Raw genomic sequence first — 21982 nt, forward strand, 5'->3', positions numbered from 1 at the left:
ATCTGATACTTCAGGAGAAATGGGAAGCCCTCTGAGGATGAGGTTCAACTGACAAATCAAGAAATGATAGACGAGTATCAGGTGGGGAGGAAGTACAGCAACCAAGGTGCAAGTTAGCACGTCTGACTCTTATAATAAGAAAACAATCCTGCTGCTCAAATGTAAAAAAAAACTCAACGAGACAGCAAAACTGCCATCATGTGAAAATTCCCGCAACAGAATTCCCTATTCTACCTGTCTACGTGTTCTACCTGACGCGAAAGGTGTGAGGACTCGCACAGTTGTTTACTATCCGGGTGGCAGTCCACAGCACTAATTTCCTTATAAAAGCCCCGCACCCTTCTTCCAAAACCCCTCCTCCCGCTCCCCGGGACTACCTGCTGGGCCCTGAAGTGCAAATCGGTGCTAGTGAGGATAGCAGATGAGCTAAGGTCATTCATGGTTTTCCAGTAGGCCACACAAACAAAGGCAAACATTCCAGTTGAATGCCATTGCTGAAGTCAGGCAGCAACAGAGAGAAAGAGTAGGGCTCAGTGGAAATAATAGCCTGAGGTGGGGGGGGGGGTGTGCGTGTGTGTGTGTGTGCATGTGTGTGTGTGTGTGTGTGTGTGTGTGTGTGTTCTAGGGGATTATCTGTGGAACTATAAAGTGGGGTGAACCAGGGTTTAAGGCCTGGTGTGACCAGAGGGAACGGGGGCAGGGTACAGGGCCTGAGGAGGGGCGGACAAAAGGAGCATTTGGGCAGATGAAGAAGTCATCATCATTAAGCCACTGGAAGTTTACTGTCCAGTTATAAAACTCATTTCAAAATTAGGAGCAAAGGGGGTGTGTGTGAAAGGCCAGCGGGGCTGTGAAGGCCTCGCGAGGGGCTGGAGGGTGGTGTAGTGACTCGCTGAGGAACTGTAGCACTAATTCATTAGGGGACAAGCGGGCTTTGTGTTAACACTAGGTTGATTGGAGTGGTGACCTTGCCACACACTCTGGCCCAGCGGAGGAGTTTAAGGGCAAGGCATTTAACCTTAAACTAAATCTGAGACACAAACAACGGCCATCATTTAATGGCCCACCAAACAGATAACTGATGCAGCACAAATGGAAAACAAGAATTGTTAAAAGTACCCGAATCATAGCATAACACTTTAGACTGGTTTACAATAAATAAATAAAAATTGTATAAATTATAACTAATTTTCCAGCATTATTATTATTATCATCTAATTATATGTACGTTTTTATTCATGGAGTTTCAATGCATATAGATAAGAAATATATAGTTTAAATACAGTAAAGTATTGATTTGATTTAAAGTTTTGGATGGTTGAATCATGAAGACAAACAGATAAACCTAAAACTTATTTTTATACTCAAAAACAGGGCTGCAACTGATGATGATTTTCATTATTTCTTGACAAATTAATTCATTGTTGTGTCTATAGTAGTGCCGATTATATCTGCTTTGTATGTCTAACCAACTGGCTTAAACCCAATTCAGTTTACTAACATAATATGACACAGAAAAGCAGCAAATCTTCACGTTTGAGAAGCTGGAACTGGAGAATGTTTGGCATTTTGCTTAAATGATTAATCAGTAATTGTTTCAGCTGAACTCATAATAATGTTTTTCATCCTTCTTCATCTTGTCCATAAATAACAAACCTCATATTTCCACCTTTTACACACTTTACAGAATGTAAAGAAAAGTGTAAATTTCACCATGACTTGCCAAAAATGTCAGCTCTTTGATAGTGTGACCAGTAAGCAGAGAGGTCAGTTCTCATGGCCGTTATCCCCGACAGAAGAAGTGAATGAAAGTGAAGGACGATGGACAGTTTACAACGCTGTTCATGACTGTGTAATAAAATGGAAGGCCTGTCAGTGAACCCAATCTGCATTTTACAATGCTGCCGGGTTGAACGTCAGTTCACCTAAGTCGGGACAACAGGGAGAGACACAGGACCCTAATGCATTTATTGACTTATTCAGCCAGGCCATATTGAATAAGACAACAATGAGTTCTATTTCATACTGTAAAGCTGTCACCGGCAGTGGTCAAACACCGGTCAATGGTAAAGGGCAAGAGGGGGGAAGGAGAAAACAAACTTAAAAACATGAGCAGTTGCTAGATTTTAACTGTCCAAAATGCATTCTCTAAAATGTCCAATGTTATTCTTAGACTGGGAACATAATCCCCTAACCTCGTATGACTTTAAAAACAAAAGAACAATGTAAAACTAAGCTTATCATACATGCATTCACTTATTCACCAGTTCTTTAATTATAGCCTGATCCTCCACAATCGCTGCAGCTTCTTCTAACATCTGGTCCACACCTAATGACTCATCCCAGAGTAGATCTTTGATGATGGTTGACCAGGCCTTGTCCTGGTCATAAACGGTTGTTTAGACAGCCCTGTTTGTTATGTGGCGTAAAAGGAGAGCCATGGATCACGTTGAGAGGGCCAACACTATCAAAACACTGGCTCTTATCAGATGACAGAACTAGCAAAAGGGGTCAGGTTTTGTTTCCAGGGGCTGGCTTGAGTTGCATTCAATCCTGCCTTCCACATCACATGTCAGTCAGAGTGAGGTGATGAGGACGTGATAATAACGGGGGATTTAAGGGATGATCACTGCGTTAGATAACTTTTCAAAAACTGAATCCATTAAAAACGTTTTGTATTGTTTTACCTCAGTTTTGGTACCTAATACCAAAACATTTGTTCCACTCAACCACATTTTACGATCTTCAATTTAAGTTTCTTGGGAAAGAACGAGGTCATTTAGTACATATTGCAGGAAAAATTTGAATTTCAGTTATTGTTGTAAACTTTATTCATTATTATTATTATTATGCATGGTTGCCTGTAGACAAAACAGTTATAAGAGACATTAAATAAAATCTTTATTAAAATGATTATTTAAATGAGTAAATATGTTATTTACTATTTATATTATTAACTGAATAAGATGATGTATATGACAGATTTCAGTACTTCAGTATCTTTAGAACCCTTTTTCATACTAAACGCTAAAAACTAATTTCAATTTGTTGAAATCTTTCTGTACGAGAACTGAGACTAACTAATCAAAAGAAAAATGATTGGCAACAATGCTTCAAATATAAGACATTGCTGCTTTTCTTTGTCTTTTGTGATACTTTAGGAAACTAAGATGGATATTTGTCTCTATCATCTGACATTTTACAGATGATTAGGATTAATTAAGAAATCATTTGAAAATGAATCGATAATGAAAATAGAAATGAGTTGCGGCCCTACTCTACTGTTAAAGACACGTACTAGATAAATATGTCAATCGTCTGTGTGTAAGGATCTTCACTAAACATATTTTACACTTTAAACCCACCCCCCTTCCTAATAAAGGAATATACATTAAAGGCACAGATACAAAAGACAGGCGGTCCACTCAAAGTTCTTCCCGGAAAAGTTCACACAACTGACACACTGACTCAATTTAGCCACGCAGGAGCACTGAGCACTCATGGAGGGGACACAAGAAAGAGGTCTGTTGTGTTCATCAGGCGTCCAGAGAGAGACCCACCTTTCACAATAGGACCTCTCCTTTCTTTTCCTTCCTGAAAAAAAGTCTCTGCCACCTTGAATCCATTTGAGTGACACTGCGACAAAGAAGCTTCTCAATGTCCCGACGAAAGAGTCTCCTCCCCTTTCCCTCTAAACTTCCTTACCGGCGATCAGCTGTATCAATCATGTCCCTCTTCCTGACCCCAGGCAGCATTGCTGAATCAGCGGCACCCCACCCCCGTTACCCCCCTCCCTCTCTTGCCACATGCCCTCAATAACCCCCCACTCTCCCGATTAATAAGCACCAGGTTGCCCTCGGTGACAGAACCCACACTTAAATCCCATCCGTCCTCCTTACAGCAGCAAGAGCCACGGCATCAGCAGGACTCTTTTTTGTTTTAACGGGACAATGGAAGCTGAGCCATCCTTTGTTGAGGGCTTGACCCCACACACAAACCTTGCTGATGAGAAAAAAGTGACAGTAAACCTATTCAGGCCTGGTGCACTTCATCCTGCACTGATCCCTCTGAGAGATGAGATAATTTACCAACTGGCAGATGTGAAAGTTAAGACAGCGCTCCTTGGACAGGTGTACCAGGCACAATTAACAGTTAAAGCTGCACTCAGGTGCAAAGTGATAGAAATTCTTAAAATAAAAATAAGAGAAAAATGTTATGACTTCAACTGTGTTCAGCCATGTTACCTTAAAAACAGCCAGGAGGCTGAAGTTAATAGATGAGTGGGCCATTTGAAAAGTGTTTCAAAATGTTCCTACTTATCAGTCTTGCACCAAAACATGGACATTTGTTGTTTAAAAGTAATATTTATTATACTTAAGCGCAGAGCAAGTTCTTCCAAACAAGATATTTTTCTAAACCTAATGTCATGATACTTGCATTCCCCAATTACTCTGGGCTGAGAGTAATAAACGGGCTTCTGTTTCTCTTTGAATAATCTTCTTTAATCAACGCTAGCCCAGTAAACACACCCAACTTCACTCTCTCAGCTTACAATCAGACTCCCACTGTTGTAACGCTGCAAGTGCTGATGAAATTATAACTGTAATAATAGTCTAAGTGAATTCTGCAACGGTACGTCCACAGTCTATGATGCTGCAACATTGATTAATACGATAAATTTAAAGAGAATAGATAGAAATGTGCTTATTTACTTTACTGCAGAGGCATAGACAACAAGATCAATACCACTCTCATATCTGTCCACTCATAAGGCTACAGCTAGCACCCGATTAGCTTAGCTTAGCATAGCAAAAAGACTTGAAACATGCTGTTTCCCCCTACGGTGACTAAGGTTGCATTTTGTATTGTTAAGTCCACAGAAAGGGGACAAAAACAGCTTACACACAGCACAAACGGATTACTAACATACTAACAGCGTAGCCTGCTGCTCTTATCAGAGGAGACAAAGACGTCAGCGTTGCTGAAAAAGAGAGGATTGCTCTCAGTGAAATATATAAAAGTTGAAAACTCATTTACTGTATGGGATTTGTATTTGTTATGTTTCCCGTCTCATTTGCTCAAGGGTTTCCTGTATTTTGGCATGTGTCCGTGCAATGTTTTCAAGTGACAATGGATCATTTTTGCTTAAATGTATCATTATGAAGTAAATGTGGATTGCACAGTGTAGAATAATGACACCATCAGCGTTAAGATTGATTCCCTTTAAGCCTTGCTTTACAAATTATTTCTGTGTGCCACCGTGTTGCGATCTCCCTTTCACAATAAAAGCCTGAGACATACTGTATGCACTGCACCGCTGCCTACCAGAGAGCATTTCGCTAAGAGGCAACTCAACAAAATAGCTCACAGCAGCTATCCCCAGGTAGCGGAACAACCAAATAACGTTAAATGTGGACCCGGCATTATAGGCCCCAATGACAGATGAGGCAAAGAAGGCTAACCTGCCTACTTATTAATACTTGTTTTACTCTACCTTTATAGCTGAGTCAATATGTTGTTTATGTTTTTTGTCTCAAAACTTGCGTGTGAGTCAAAATTCCTGTAAATGGCTAACCTTATATTAAGTGAAGTTTCACTAAATGAGTTTGATGAAAAAACGCTAATCAGTGTTTTAATGTTCTTGATTTGACCAGCAAGTCAATACATAGATCAACAGAGAAGATCAATAAAACATTCTTAATTAAAAAGATATTTTCAATATGCTGCTTGTCTGTTTTTGTCAAGTTGGGCTTGAGTTGCAGAAGTTCATACAGAGAGCATGACGAGAGAGAGAGAGAGAGAGAGAGAGAGAGAGAGAGAGAGAGAGAGAGAGAGAGAGAGAGAGAGAGAGAGAGTGACTTCCTCTGTTACAGAGGAACGTTGAGTCCTCGCAGCAGAGGGTTGGGTCTTGGTCACCGTAGCCTTGGACAATCTGTGACAGCCTATGGAAGAGCCTTCTGCTACAGACAGCTCTCTCCCCCACACACCCTGGCAGAACACACGCTGACCTTGTGTTTCAATATGAAGAGGGAGGGAGAGTGAGAGAGAGTAAATGTCCTGTTTGTGGGATGGTTTGTGTGTGTGTGTGTGTGTGTGTGTGTGTGTGTGTGGGCAGGGATATTTTAGGACACTATACAGTATGTTGGCATGGCAATGATGCTGCTGCTGTGTTGTGGTAATGTGGGAAATCTGGCAACACGTCTGAGTGTTTCCAGCTGTTGTCAGCACACGTCCTGTCTCTTCATAACATCAATACCGAGATAAAAAACAGTGCAGGATGTTTCATAGTGTTGTAACTTGTGTAAGACTGCCAATTAACCAGGTGTATCAGATAGAACTGCAATAAAATCTTACATTCATTACAATGAATCACCTTGAACCTAGACATGAGTGCAAACTAATTTATGTGACAAGTCTAAAATTTAACAAGGCTTACATTAGGATTTTGCTCATAAAACAGTTTAAAACTAGTGAAAAGGAGCCGGAAAAAAGGCAAGGGTATTACACCTTATATAGGGTAAACATTTATATTTTCTTTTTTACTAATACCATACACATTTTCTCCGGTCTCCTATCTCAGTATACCAGAAGACGCCACAATGAAGGTAAAATAATAAATGCAAAGGATGGTCACCGATGTGTCCCTGTTAATCAAAAGATAGAAACCCAACACTGTCGTGAGTTATTAATGTCATATATCTTTGCAAAAGGCCAACACAATGAAATCAAACCTAAAAAATATTAACCTTCCATCAAACTATTGCACTTTGATCCCGTCTGTGGCACAGCACACACTGTACTCTTTAAAAAAGAGCATGTAAGCTGCGATCAGTCATTTCTGGCTGCAGGTACTGTTCCGATGGGGTTGGCAGGGCACAGGAGGGGGGGGGGATAGAGGAGTACACCCTGTGAGAACACACTGTTCCATAACAGTACTGTGTGAGAAAGGGATTCTCAGATGGATGCTTTCCAGGTTTCCATGGCATATATTATTACAAAGAGCTCTTCACGGAGCCGCATGCACACTTTGCTTTTCACGAGCTTACATTGATGTAATGGAGCCCACCAAAATTCAAGAGATCGATCGAAAAAAAAAAAAGAGGAGGAGGAGGAGGAGGAGGAGGAACACTGTCGACATGAGATAAGCACTTCACACCACAATCCTGCTGTGATGAGATGCAAGATGTGAGGACTCAGGTGTCGGGTTATTAACCTCATTTGTTTATTACGGCTGCAAATGAAAGCGTTCAACTCGAGGAACAAAAGACTGAAATTCCTCCTTCACCTTGACATGCCATCACACACACAAAAGGCACTCGGGGTTAATTGCAACCCCTTTGACTTTTCTCCGGACACGCTTCCCGACGGAGGCTTTGGGGGGGTGGGGGGTGGGTCCAGATAAGTTCCATCCATATCAGACAGGGAGATATCTCAACGTTGATGCTCTTTTGGAGCTTACAGCTATTTTAGCTTTGTACTTGGATGGCCTTACAAAATACTTTGGAACAGTGCCATGAACAAAGTTTTATGAATAGGATTAAGCATTGTTAATGTTAAAGAGAAAGAGGGGCTCGCCTGTAAACAAATCATTGAGTCATTTGTTTAGTCAGCGGTGACAGATAAGAGCCTGCCAAGAATCTGAGATAACTAACAGGACAACAGGAAGTGCCATCTACCGGGGTTGTGTCCCACTCATGCATAAATGCACACACACACACACACACACACACACACACACACACACACACACACACACACACACACACAGAGACCAAGCCTGCCTTGCAACAAAGAGCAGGATGTTCAGGTCAGTTTTTTGGCTCTACTCCTACGTATTGCATGTCTTACCCTCCTGACGCTAAGTTCCTTTCTAAATCACTAAAAGCCACATTCTAAGGCTCTGAGAAAGAATGGCATTATTCTTTTTTTTTTTTAGCTTAGAGGAATTTCATCCTCACAACCTTTCACTTGAGTAGGCCATAAACACACAGGCGTGAAGTTGACTCACACCCAACAGCACAAATTCATGGTCAGACATGTAGGGACGAGATGTTTGTTCTAGGGTTAAGCTACATTTAATGAATCTTCAGATAGTGCCTCAGCCGAGCTATCAAGTTGATGAGTATTGGTTAAACACGTGTACGTCTGAGCTTCTTTAACAAGAGCAAGGAGCAAGGAGACTTTAGGTTACAATGTGTAGAAGCTCTTTAAAAATAGTTTTAATTAACTAAATTCAATGACATGTTTAGAATGTACTTTTTCACTATGCTATTGTTGATGGAAATATACAGTACAAGTGTATCGCACAAATGCAATTCTTTATCCACAAAACATAAACTGGTTCCCAGTTCAATACTACATACTAATTAGTATGCACTGCAACCTTTGTTTTCCAAGCTGTGGGTAGCTGCTCCGTTTGCTTTGTGCACTGGATTGTGAAACATTAGAGCTGCAACTAATGTATTTTATTTGTTTCTTAAATGAATCATTTAGTATATAAAATATTAGAAATAGTTTTGCAAAAAACTTAAATGATAAATTAATTATTTAAATTGTTGGTGATTATTTGTTGTCGATTGAGTTGTTTCAGCTCTAAACAATAATCCATTAAAAATAAATCAAGTGAATTTAGTCTCCATATTTCTCGTGTCCCTTTTCCAGTGTGAAGGCAGTATAACTTAATATGCAGTATGGCATTTGTACACATCTACACAGCTAGTTTTAAAACATTAAAACAAGAATACATTAAATATAAGAAAAAGAAAAATTCTGGAAAATGTAATTAAATAGAATTTAGTTTTAAATAAAATAAAATAAAACAATTGTTCTGCTTCCTGCAGGTGAAACTAAGATATAATAGCTGATGTTGGAGGGCTTTGAGGAGGATGCCCCCCTCCCACCAGAGGGATCAATGCACATAAATGGAAGAGGTCACAGACCTTTGACATCTCCTTTCAGCCGGGGGAGGGGCACGGGCCTTTGTGAGATTGGCTTTAATGATCCAATTGTTGACTGTGTCATGCACTTTCTTAAAGTACATACTTTGTGTCACATTGTCTTCAACCCTGGGCACACTCCACCCTTACTGTGTGCCCGTTTACTAAACCGTCAAGTGTGAGGTTTAAATTAAGAAAAAAAAGTTGCTCTGTATCTCACTTGCGGTCTGCATCCAGCTGCCTTTCTTCGCTCTTCATCACCCCCCACATTTGTTTTAACCTCTTCTCCCCATCTCTTCCCCTCCTCAGCCTCCCCTCGCTCCTCTGCAGACCTTATCTGTGCGTTCCCTCCCTTCCTCTTTCATGCTGCATTTTTTGGAGAGAGATGTGATCACTTAAAAAGACCAAGGCAGAAGAAGATGGCCACTTTCTAAGAAGCTTTAAAGCATTTGTTGCTCCATGGAAACCACATGGACAGGATAGCAAGAAGCAAAACATAAATGTGATATTCTGACTTCGGTTGAACGAGTGGTTCAAGAAACACAAACTGTTCCAATTACTTGTTATTGAGTAATAGCACTTCCCCCACAAACACATTAAACCCTGACACCACCATAGTGGAATATTTCTATATTCTATATCTCTGTTTTACATGAACTCAAACATTAACAGTGAAGACAGAGTGCCTGGCATTCCTGACCCTCACTAAAACAAAAGGACAGGTTAAAAGTTTACTAGCTAGCATCCATTTGGCTCTCTGCAGATGAGCATGGAGAAGCTCTACTACTTCTGATGTTTCTTAATCAGATATCGGATGAACTGTTGTTCATCCGATATCTGATTATCAATGATCTCGCTGTGGCCGTTAGCTAATTCTATCTATTCTATTCATATTCTAAACAGGCTGCATAACTTAACCAAATGATTCTGACTTACACTGACACTTACTACTATAGCCTCACAGGATGTCTTGCTAAGAAACATAAGATTTCTTGCTAGGTGGTGAAATGAATTCAAAACTTGTAAGTAAATGTATTTATATTTGGCATAAACAAATGATTTAATGTGTTTAATTTAATTTGTGTACATTTACAGTACGTAAGAACAGGTGTGAAAACTGATATTCAATTTTGAGGTACTTATACTTCACTCGAGTATATTCATTTCATGCAACGTTATACTTTTCATTGAGAAATAAGTTATTTTTTACTCCACTATGCAGCTTAATATTTTACACACCAAATATAGGCTGTATAAAACATGATGCATGCTTACAGATTATACACAACACCATATAAAAGCAGTTAGAACAGCTCCAACATTACAATGCTGCTGCTTGGACACTAATACAACTGTAATAATAATAGAAAATAATATGATATTTAATAATATAACACTCACAGTGGCCAATTGTTATGTAACAAATACTTTCACTTTGATATTTTAAGTAATATTCACTGATAACACTTTTACTTAATTAGTACATTTATTGGTAATGGAGCATGTTTACACTGTTGTATTGTTACTCTAAGAATAGCTCCTCCATTATTATTATTATTATTATTATTATAGTATTTGATGATCTATGTTCAGATCATAGAGTATTTAATGACACAGGGAAGGGGACAAGGGACATTTAGATTTTTGTCCTGGCCTCTGTAGTTTTGATGAATGACGGGTATTTAGTGGACCACCTGTTTTCTGGGTCCTGTCGCATCACGCACACAAAAATGTGAAACAATAGCTCTGATCTCTCTAGTTGTGATTTAGTCCCTTGTACCATCTGTACTCAGGATAAGAGAAGCTCACGATCACTCAGAAGTACCTCTGAAAGGATCAAGAGAAGCATCTGCCTGCATCGCTGACGAGTCCCAGTGGTAATGTCGTGTTCTGAATTGGTATGGCGAATGATCCGTGAGGGTGTTTCGCGTGAAAGATTTTTGCCTCATTGATAAATATTTAAAATGATAAGTCTCTGGAGCTGGATTGAAGCCACGGCAGAAACTGAAACCTCTTTGTTAACTGACTGGATTGGAAATCAATTGTTATGTTTATCTGCGAACACAAATAACTGGCTTGTCATAACAGAGAGCGATATTAAGAGAACACATGAATGAAAAATGTTGGGTTCCAAATGAACATTGTATCTTCTTTTTTTATCCCTAAAGAAATAAACAGAAATGCTGAGGGCCAACTGAGCATGAACGGCAAAAGAGTAGTCCTGATGTGCTCAAAATGATAGTGAGAGAATAATGAGGGGAAATAAATCAATCTGTTACCCTGGTGACAATTGCCTAATGTACAAATGGATGCAAAATAGTCGTCTATGCACAGCTTGGTCGATGCCACACAGGTCTTTGCAAAATAAAACAACCTTGAATATGACTTACAAAGATAAAGAGGGAACTATTAACATGACAAGTTAAAAGATTGACCAAACAGCATGCTAAACAAGATGAGTTATTGTTTTAAAGAGGGCATCTTTTGAGTGTGAACGGAGATCTCTTAATTCATAGTAAGGTATATCTCCTTTTGGTTGATTTTAATAAAAGTGTACTTTTTTTCTAAACAAGGACAGAACCTGCATGTGTTTATTTCTCATCAATGGTTGAAGTTTGACATTTTCGATTTCATGAGTTTACGACAAACCTCCTGTGAGAGAGGAAATAATGAGTTTCAGACCAATTTCAGGAATACATTTCTGTTCAAAACTATATTCAACTCAGTTGCTATATTCCCAGAGGCAATTTATTACTCATGTTTCACAATTACACAAATAAAACTGCCAAACCTCAACAACTCAAGGCCTTAACAAAGCAACATAGGAAGGAGATGTCTCCTTCAAGGCAAAAGAGAGAAACCTGTCCGAGCGCAGGAGTGGTGTCACAGGGGCCTTACTTATCTCGTCCCAGATTAACTCCCAATTGTTCCCCGGGAACAAAGGCAGCCAGGGAGGAAACCAGCCCCCCAAGGACCAGATGGTCAGCTTTCAGAGCCCCCTGACCCCTCCAGCCCTTGCCCTCGCTGCGCGTGCTCTAGGCGAGACGGCCACCCAGTGTATTCTCAATCCACACTCCTCGTACAGGGCATGTACTCAGATGACACTATACTGTCAGTCTGACATAAATTATGTTTCTTTTTAGTAGTTTTTCAGAGAATGCATAGTTGCATAAATGTCACAAATCTGCAGATAATCCAACAAACAGGCTTTTGGATACAAATATTTGAGAAAAAATGGGAATTTCTGCACTCAAAGTAGAAATTGTTAAATATTAAAAATGCTGCATGAAAAGAAAGTGTTCAGTATTTGACATTACAGTTGCTGTAGCTCGGTGCATCTGGTCCAATAAACTACTCTGCTGTAGTTTGCAGGATCTTGTAATGTGCATGATTTGATTGTGAAAGTAAAGAAGGGGGGAGTGGGGACAGGAAGAATGCAACCTTTGGGACATGAAACATGAGGAATGGCAAATTAGATGTAGTCAAGACAGACTGGTTTTTCTGTAATTACAATGACAAACCACCAACAACATCATCTCCTGGTCCTGGTCCTGTTACAACACCGAGCCTTAGGCAACTGTAGCAGTATTCAACTGACAAACGCATTTGTGGTCTGGCTCCAGATATATATATATATATATATATATATATATATATATATATATATATATATATATATATAGACGTTGAATCAGCAGTGACATTTTCAAAAAAGACACAGGATAATACAATCTGCATTTTAAGGCAGCAACAACTCTTTAAATACCCATTAGACACATTTTTTGACTGCTGATCTAAAATAATGTTTCACTGGACTTATTTTCAGCTACATTTTTAACAAAGGTTAAAGTTCCACGCTAATATTAAATTGCAAGATAATACTAAATAGGCTATAAGATGTAGACTGAACACATTTGGTTCCGAGCACCACTGGCAGACAAGACATTAGGCAATGCTTGTTCATTTGTGCAAATATATAATGGCGATCAACGGGTTCAACAGGTTAGAAAAAGAAGAGAAATGAAAAGGCTTACTGACCGACGTCGCTTATGATGCGATTATACCTAATTGCCTATAAAACGTCCTGCAGTTTCGTAAGTAGTAGGTGTCATACCACGTTAAATTCACTGATGACACCAACTTCACGCATCTGTTTCAGCACCGGGTACGGATCCGACAACCAGGCTGCATCGCGACCATCCTCCAGAGAGCGTCACCAGCCTGACCCTTTTTTTTTTTTTTATGATCACTAGCATGCTTTCTTATGACATGTGCTTTTTAAGCAAGTGCAAGGATTCAGAAAAAGCATCAGCGTGTGCACGCCTACCTTTATCCACAGGGAGACTCTGCGTTACACGGCCATCTCTACGTAGAATAGGATCTGTGGGTTAAATGTGCGTCCCTGGCTTCTTGAACACCGCCGCCACCGCCGCCACACTGCTTCTGGTGCTCTGGTCTCTCTGCTGCCACAGCTGATCTGCGCACAGAGAGGGAGCAGCCAAGTGACGTCAGGAAATGACTGTACGTAGCGTTTGTTTCAGTTCAGCGGAGGAGAAGTTTAGTTCAGCTTGTTGCTCAGAAGGGAGGATGAAAACACAAAGTCGGACACAAAACTAACCAATTACAATTAAGTTTAAACGTGCAGGAAGAGGGACGTTTTACTATACCATACATACATGCATAGTAGCTTCAAGCTATATATTAAAATATAGTATTAGCATATCTATAAGATATATTGTATTGTTAAGTTGCATACATATCAGTTCATATACATAGCATATATGTAGTGTCTATGGACACAACTCATAAAGTAACCTATGTACAGTATTTCTCACACATTTGGCCCCTGAGGTTAAAACATCTCGCTCTGCTGGCAGAACTGATCCATTGCAAAGGGTTCGTATTGCGTAGATCTTTAGATAAAAAAGTGACATTTTCCAAGGAGCACATAACAAAAGATTCAGTAAGCACTTTATTTCAGTGCCACAACTGTAAAATAAAATCAAGTTTCTGAACACAAGGGAGTACACACCATTAAAGTTGTACAACACCTCCCTCTGTTGGGTGACAAGCAGAATAAACACAGACTCGGGGAGGTTTACTGCTACGTAAAAAGAAAGAAAAGAGAAAGGGAATTTCTCTTTTAAAGTAAATTAAAGGAGCGTATGCATGACATTTGATTGGGTCTTTGGTGTGAACTCACACAAGTGAAAGTCCTTACAGTTATTGATTTTATCATTAAAAGATTACATTAAAAGTAGGTACACAACAGTTATCATGTAACAAACACAACACAAAACTGCAGTTTTCGCAACAAAACAAAAAGATAGATTACTTAAACTTAATTTTCTTCCACCAAATTGAGAAAGGAAAACGACAATATTAGACAGTAAATATCTGAGGAATAACTTTTAAATCACTGCACTTATAGAATATGGTGAGTGACCCTGATTGATTCCTATTGACCTTGAATTGATGGACATCACTGGGGCTCAAGTGAGTTATGGTGACCTTATTGGAGCTGGAATTCCAAAACCGAATACATGTTGTTACTAACAATCCTAATATCCGAAAGAAGGTATGGCTCTTCTGGTTTTGGCAATTTATCTATGGCTCATAACTGAACCATGAGCATAGATACTTCACATGAATAATTATCATTACCTAATAGAATGCAATTTCATTATGATGCAGAAACAAGAGCATCTGCAGCCCAAGTGGACACTTTACATTACTGAATATAATTGAATAGAACATAATATGCCATATAAATAGGACCCAGAACCAAGGGTATCTGATACTTAACATCACTGAATATAATATAATATAATATATGATTATGGAGATATTGTGATAATGTGTTAGGCCCACACCTACTACAGCAACATCCAGTTTGTCCTCTATCATGGGTGATTTTGAGTATAAAAACTTAATTAACAATAAAGTAAAAGAAGTATCCTTCAAGATTGTATATTAAATTGACCCTATTAAATAAGTGTTACGAGGATTTAAGCTAAATACATGTGCTTTTTGTAATTCAGGTAGAGAAACAATATTTAATTTGTTCTTTCACCTTTAAAAGTTAAGTGTAATGTCATTCAAATGTAACTTTCTAAAAAGTAAAATAGTTTCTAACGTAAAGATTAATCAATTTGATTCAACTCTGAAATGACTTAAAATGAATGGATGATTCCTCTGGCTTGTACAAAGTTTATTTTTTAAGATTAATGTAAAAAAAAAAAGGAAAGTAAAATAAATATATATATACTATATGTATGTGTGGATGGATACGTGAACTTTAGGAAACCTTAATAATAAATATTAATAATATTTTGTTTTTACTTTTTCTTCTGATGGTAGCATTTCAATGAGACGCTCACGTTCACATTGTAACATTTGTGAACAGCAACATGTTGCTATGTTGTTCAATCTGTGAACTCTTTGAATGCGCCTCGGCAGGGCGCATGCGCAGTACTTGACATTTTGAAGTTGCTTCTCCGGGGTGTTTGAACAGGAAGGCGCAAGGCGGACATGTTGGTCAGGCTGTGGGAGAAAATCGGGCATCGTCTGCTGTCTTTTTTCCGAAAACTAACACATATCTAAACCCGATTTATATGTCTTCGATCTGAGAGATATAGCGGTGTGGACGGGAAACAGTCGACAGTCAATGACAATACACGGGATGCAGCGGAAAGACAGCCGTTGAACGTTGTAACGACTCCGTGTTTAAACTGATCGAAATTTGGAAGAAGCAGAAGTTTTTTTTCCCACCACTTCTACTTTTGAGCTGTCAGAATATATTGTCGTTTTCTGCAAGGACCTGGCAAAGATATGGAAACGGACTTGGACTAACCTTCTCACAAACTGTACTTTTCAAATAGACATTACATTGAACTTTTAATTGCCTTTTGTGTGGATGCACCAACATTTTAAGCCCTTATCCTCAGTGGCATCCTGCGGAGGCTGACTAATCTGTCGCCGCATTTATCTTTTGCAACTGAAGTTGTTTGCCACTCATACTGGGAAAACATCTTTCGACTCTGAAAATGTGGCTTTTGTACATTCAACGCAATCTTAAACGTTTCATCGTCTGTGAAAGCTCGAGGAGAACGATGTATTTTCTTTGAAGAGCGGTGTAAAGTTCTCACGAAGAAAGGAACATTTGGCTAGCTAGCTACCGCTGGCTGCTGCTAAAGCTAGCTAGCCAGCCTTCTGCCTCGCCAGTGAGCTGTTTTTGTTCACCACCCAACATCGGGGCTGAGTTTAACAGCAAAAATGTCTGCTGGGGAAAGCATGGCGGCTCGATTTGAAAAAATCGATGCCATGTTGAAGGACCCAAAGTCAGAAATAAACACGGATTGTCTTCTGGTAAGTTTGTAGCTTACTAGCTGCCTGGCTAGGCAGCTAGCGAGTTAACCATTCGGGGTCAGTCTACTCCTTGGAGCAGAAATTCTTTCCGAGACCAACAAGTCTTCTCAATTGTCACTGAAGGAATGTGCTGATATTGCTGCTGACAGTCCAGTTTGTCTCACACACGTAATCACGATCAGACACCTGTGTGTGTTTGAGTGTGTTTGTGTATGTGTGTGTGTGTGTGTGTGTGTGTGATTGTGTATATATATTACGGATTTGCGTAAAGAAAACAACCATCAGCTTGAAACTCTTGATATCCTAAAGTCATAAACTCTACCAAAAACAATGAACCGGTAACTGCTTGGAGTTGGATTGATGTTAAACGGCGATTTACTGTCAGTACTTGATAAGTAACTTATCAAAAATCAGTAGTATCTGAACTAAACTGACATATGGCAACCGTGTTTCTGTTCTCAACAATACAGAAACACTTAAGAGTACTTTGGCTAGGCCTGTTAAAACAAGTCATGATATTAAATCTGATCAACTGTATTGGTTTCCTTGTCACCCACCACAACTCGTTAGGCTCTGTCATGTCACCAGTGTGCTTTTTTTGATCACAAGGAAGTGGGTAAGGTGTGCTGTTTTGTCTTGATTTCTTATCTAAGCCCCATTTGAAGTGATAGAGCTGCCTGCAAGCCTGTTGTAACCTGCAGACCTCCAGCTGCATCAGTACACCTGCTGGCTGGCTGGCTGGCTGGCTGGAGGTCGTGCTGGCTGCTTCCTGTCTATGGGTGACAACTCGTGTAGTGACTTCTGTCTGAGAAAAGAAGGCGGCTGCTGCCACGTGCTAAACCCCAAAGCAACACCTTCATAGGTTTTTATTACATGCGGCAATCCCAGATACTGACTCACCAAGGAGTGGATGCCAAGGGGGATGCCAAGGGGGATGTTGTGTGAGGTGTTTGTTGATATCACGATCTTTTCAGCTTGGGTGACAGTGGCACTGAGTGTTTTCACAAGGCTTTGGCTCTCAGTGACTAATGGGAGGAGTTGCACTCATGTTTAGTGTGATGAAACATTTATTATGATTTGCCTTGGAACCTATGTTATGAATGAGCAAGTCTGCATATAGAGTAGTTTCATTGTAACCCATTCAGGTGTTGTTCACATAAGGTCATAGTCTGTGATTAATGATTCCTGTATCTTGATTGTATGATATGAAATATATTAGCATGCAGACTGACTTAGCAAGCAAATGAGCATTGGGGAAGCAGTCTGTATTGGGAAGGGGGCTTGTCCTAAAATTCCACCCACATGCCCGACTTGAAGTGTTTTGTGTATAGGCCGCTGTAGATAGCTGTCTTTTGAAAAGAAAACTTGCTTAGTCTCCGTGACCTCCCATCCTGTTGCAGAAAGAGGCAATTAAACTCACCTAAAAGTGCACACGCTCTGCATTTTTAATGGCAAAAAGCTGTGGGGACTGTTCCTGCTGGCAGCCACACACACAAGGGTGTTGTTCCTCTTTTTTCCCCTTTTCTGCAATCTCGCCTGATCAATGAATGGAGGCCTTTTGCTGAGGCTCTCTCTGCCACCATGCAACTCCACCCACAGCTTAATAAAAATTCCATGCTAATCAAATAACCTCTTGTCTTTGACTGGCCTGGAGTTCCCTGAGTGTCCCAAAGCCATTCTGCACGTCTGGAGAGAGTTGAGACCAGGCAGGCAGCGCTGAGGTAGCTGGGTGTGGGCTCTTCTCTCTACCCATAAACCAAAATTATGTGGACTGAAGACTCATGTTTCTGAAGGCCGTGAATCAGGACATTTAACTCATAAAGCAGCCAACATGCTTGGCTATGAGTAATAGGTTCCATCAGAATGCACAATGCAAGCCTTTTACTGGCCATGTTTCTGTACCTGAGTCTGGAGCCGGCCTTGCTTTACTGTTAGACTTATTTTCCAATAGTAGCCTGCTTTACGTTGTATGACGGTGACATGTGGCCTGCACCCTAACACTCAGCTCTTGGCTGGCCCATTGAGCACAGTATTCCAACCCTGTCGCCCTTATCTTCACCCCCTAAATAAATCGTGCTTGGAGAGAAGAGCGCCTTATCTGGATTGGCTGCCCCCCTCCCCAATGATTGTGCTCGAGGCAGGACTTTAAGATCCAATCTGAACAGACAGAATTCCTGACATTGTGATGTGAAAGCTTACTGACATTAAGGGTCTGAGCATTGTCCATATTTGCCACATCACTATTTTTGCATCAAATCATTTTTTTTTTAAATCCAACGATATGTCTGGATTGAACATGCTCACCTTAGTTTGGATTTTTTCCCCCCCATTTGGTCCTTCAATAGTCGAGTCTGTAATTATTTGGTAAATTAGAAAGGTTGATATGTTGGAACTTGTTTTGCGAGGGCTTTGCCTGTATTTGAGCTATTTAAAGGCCTTTTCTTTGTTCTGACTGGCACTTGGTGCATTGGCTTGTCTGTGTTTTGATCCCTCTTTCTTCTGCTATTTGGACTCTATATCTGTAATAAGAGAAGGCTAATTACAAGGAAACTGCGAGACTAGTAAACCAGATTTGTAGACGGCGTTTGACTGCGAATGCTGCATGTACATGCTCGGGTAGATGCTCTTATTTTTAAGTGATTTAGAATATCGGTCGACTAAGATGAAATTGTTAAATCAACAACACTGTAACTGGTACAGTTCATGTGGTACAAAATGAGCTGTGTGCTAGTTAATATATGCTGTGTTTTACCTATGAGGCAATTTACAGATGAGGAAATTCATTCAGTGTTCAATGAATGATGAGACCCTATAATGTGGGCCTATAAGAGGTTAACGCCTGCCACTACTTGCCACTCAAATTAGATTTTGTCCCACAACAATATCTATGCTGACTAATTAAATGAGGCGCTTATAACTTTCATTCAGTCGTTATAAGTAGTTAATGGTGCTGTTTGGCAAAGAAGCTATGGAATAAAAATAGCTCGTGCTAAACATTTTACTTGTTTATATAAATAGTTTTGTTCTTTCACCTCCAATTACTGTCCTGTTGCCACAGTCAGAATGTGGCATGTTTTAAGAGTTTAAGCATTCGAAAGGAAACTATCATATAGCAAAAACCTAGAGTCTACAGATGCTGGCCATGCAGAGCTTTTGTGCAGACACAGGGTCATTTTTCAGTCACAGCTGCCTAAGTTTGAGCCATGAGAATGATTTGTGGAACCATTTTACTGGCGTGCTTCCTAATTGCCTTGTGTAGTCAATCTGCTATGGCCCAACTTGAGTAACAGCCAGAGTACAGTCAATCCTTGTCTTGACTGTGTAGAGTGCCTGCCCTTGTTCTAGTGACCTTTGCCTTTTTAATGTTACAAACCTTACCTGCAGAGTGTTGTCAGCACTGATAATGCAGCTTAATTTGGCTCTAGACTTGAAGACAGAGCTGCACACTTTTGACAGTGTGAGATGATTGTCAGTATTTACACGACATTACTTTTACAAGGTGAACCCAGTACCTTTTTACTTGACATATAACTCAAAGATTTAGTCAAATAAAATGATTTAACCTCTGTAACTTATTCATTTAGTGGTTTTCTATGTTTATGGCTGTTAAGTAGCATACTGCGTACAATTTACTTATACTTAACATTAGTTGTGACCATTTCACCAAAGCGTCCTATAAGATTTTAGGCTGCTTTACTGTCGGCCATTGTTTTCAGGTTACTGTTTAGTCACCTGCTTCTGCTTTGTTTTTTCCCGTTGTACTATGTATTCAGTCAAAACAAGGAGTGTGCCGCTTGATGCCCTTTTAATGATAAAATGAAGGTTTAGCATATATAGCAACCAATTTATGACAATTGAGGCAGATATGTAATAATATATTGTGATATTGATGCCCAGCCTCGTTATTGCCAGATGGTAATAATTGCAGCTGCCAGGAGACACTGAATTGGAAACTCACACTGGAGTTGTGCATTTTGCAGCATCCTTGAATGCACCACCACTTTTTGCTAAATTGTCCCCGCTCACAGCTGCATTATATAAAAGTGACACTTTACTTTATTCCTTCAAGCATGCTAGGATTATCATCGCATGCTGCCTGGAAGCAACAAAAGCAGGTTTAAAAACTTGAACAGGAATCATTTAAACTATATGTAGTTAGTTTGCTAAAAATATGGAAATCTACTAGTTTGATTCTTTTTTTTTTGAGTTAAAAAAACAAAACATTTATTTGTGTGATCACGGTCATGCCTATTGGGAGAAAGGTTCAGGGCTGTCAGTTATAAACTGCTCTCCTCAGCTATGGGAACAACAATGGGACAACTGCATTCCCTCAACTGACTCATTATGTGCAGGAATGCATACTATTATGATGGAGTCTTTTAATAATGGTATGCTCTATCCTTTGATTCACCCATTGAACTTTACAGCCTACTACTTTTCTTTCATCCTATTTCTTAAGGGCAGCATCCCCAGTTAGTTTGTCCCACTTACAGAGGACTCTGCAACCCCTGTCCAGTGAAGATGGTTGAAATGAACTGAGTCTGTGTTTAATAAGATGGTTATTTGTTGGGGCGAGGTCAGAAATCCTGTGCAGAGCAGGCAGGACAGCAGAGTTTTGCATGAGAATCCATAGCGCGGTCTGTGGAAACACGTGAGTGCTCTCCACTGTTGCAATAACTCAATTATATTTTGACATGGAAGCATTTGTGACAGTGATTCTCGCTCACTGGGACCTCATAAGGAAATGGAATGCCCCTGTTTTGCCACCCCTGGGTTCACTGTCACTGCCATTTATCCAGTAGAGTTGTTAGATATGAAGTCTTTCTAGGTAAGTGGGATTTTCTGTCTGTAGATATTATGTACAGCGAGAGTATGCAAAAAAGAGTTTGGACCAAGAACTTAGTTAAAAAAAAAAATACACAAGTGAATCTTTCAGTGACACCAAATCGATAATCCCAGAGCAGATGGGGGAAACGTATTCTCTTACGTTTCATCAATTTCTATCTGACGGCCTGTACCTGAAGGTTTGCGGTGAGGAAGCAATGTGGTGTTTCACGTTTTGAATGGCTTCATTGGTTTGTATGATCTCATTTGTATTTGCATGGCAAACTGAAGGGCTGTCTGCACAATTGCTGACATGTGGAAAGCATATTGTCTTGAAGAGGTGGCAGAAAAGGAAGTGAGAAGTCGGGCGCGACTCAGGCCGGTCCACATGCCTTGCGCTGGCATGCAGAAAGGGATGATGTGGCTGAGTCTCCCATGGAAATTTTAACTCAGACTTTAATGTCTGGAAAAGAGCTTGTGTGTGGATTTCTCTCCCCTAAAGCTTAAAGAAATAATTGCCATATGTAATGTCAACCACTGGCTTCTGCATTTTGTATAACTATACTTTTTTTTTAAATTCTTTCATTTTTTTTTAACATGATTACCACATTTCATTAAAAGGGTGATGAGATGGTATTTCATATTATTGTTTTTAGTTATCCCAATAATATTTTGCCCTCCTAATGTTGATGCAGCATCAGCAGAAATAGGATAACAGAGTTCTGCAAGCTCTGGTTTGGTTTCTCAGCTATTTCTCCCAAGACCACATAATACAACATAGCCTGTGGACCGCTATCACCAAATGCTTTGTGCACTTGAGTAACTTTTATGGCTTTGCTCAGATTCTAATGGGG

The 21982-nt window shown here is 39.9% G+C and overlaps 2 protein-coding genes across 4 annotated transcripts in view; one reads left to right on the forward strand and one right to left on the reverse strand.

Moving 5' to 3' along the window:
• Window positions 1–13370, reverse strand: part of greb1l (GREB1 like retinoic acid receptor coactivator) — a 43634-nt gene extending 30264 nt beyond the window's left edge. For both annotated transcript variants that reach the window (XM_029454098.1, XM_029454096.1), the window contains exon 1: window positions 13264–13370. The gene's annotated coding sequence lies outside the window, so the exon portion shown is untranslated. The remainder of the gene's footprint in view (window positions 1–13263) is intronic.
• A 2081-nt stretch (window positions 13371–15451) lies between these two features.
• rock1 (Rho-associated, coiled-coil containing protein kinase 1) overlaps window positions 15452–21982 on the forward strand; it is a 30690-nt gene continuing 24159 nt past the window's right edge. For both annotated transcript variants that reach the window (XM_029454099.1, XM_029454100.1), the window contains exon 1: window positions 15452–16304. In XM_029454099.1, the coding sequence (XP_029309959.1) occupies window positions 16212–16304 (93 nt within the window). In that variant the 5' untranslated portion in view covers window positions 15452–16211. The remainder of the gene's footprint in view (window positions 16305–21982) is intronic.

Source organism: Cottoperca gobio, chromosome 17, assembly GCF_900634415.1.
Source record: "Cottoperca gobio chromosome 17, fCotGob3.1, whole genome shotgun sequence".
NCBI lineage: Eukaryota > Metazoa > Chordata > Actinopteri > Perciformes > Bovichtidae > Cottoperca > Cottoperca gobio.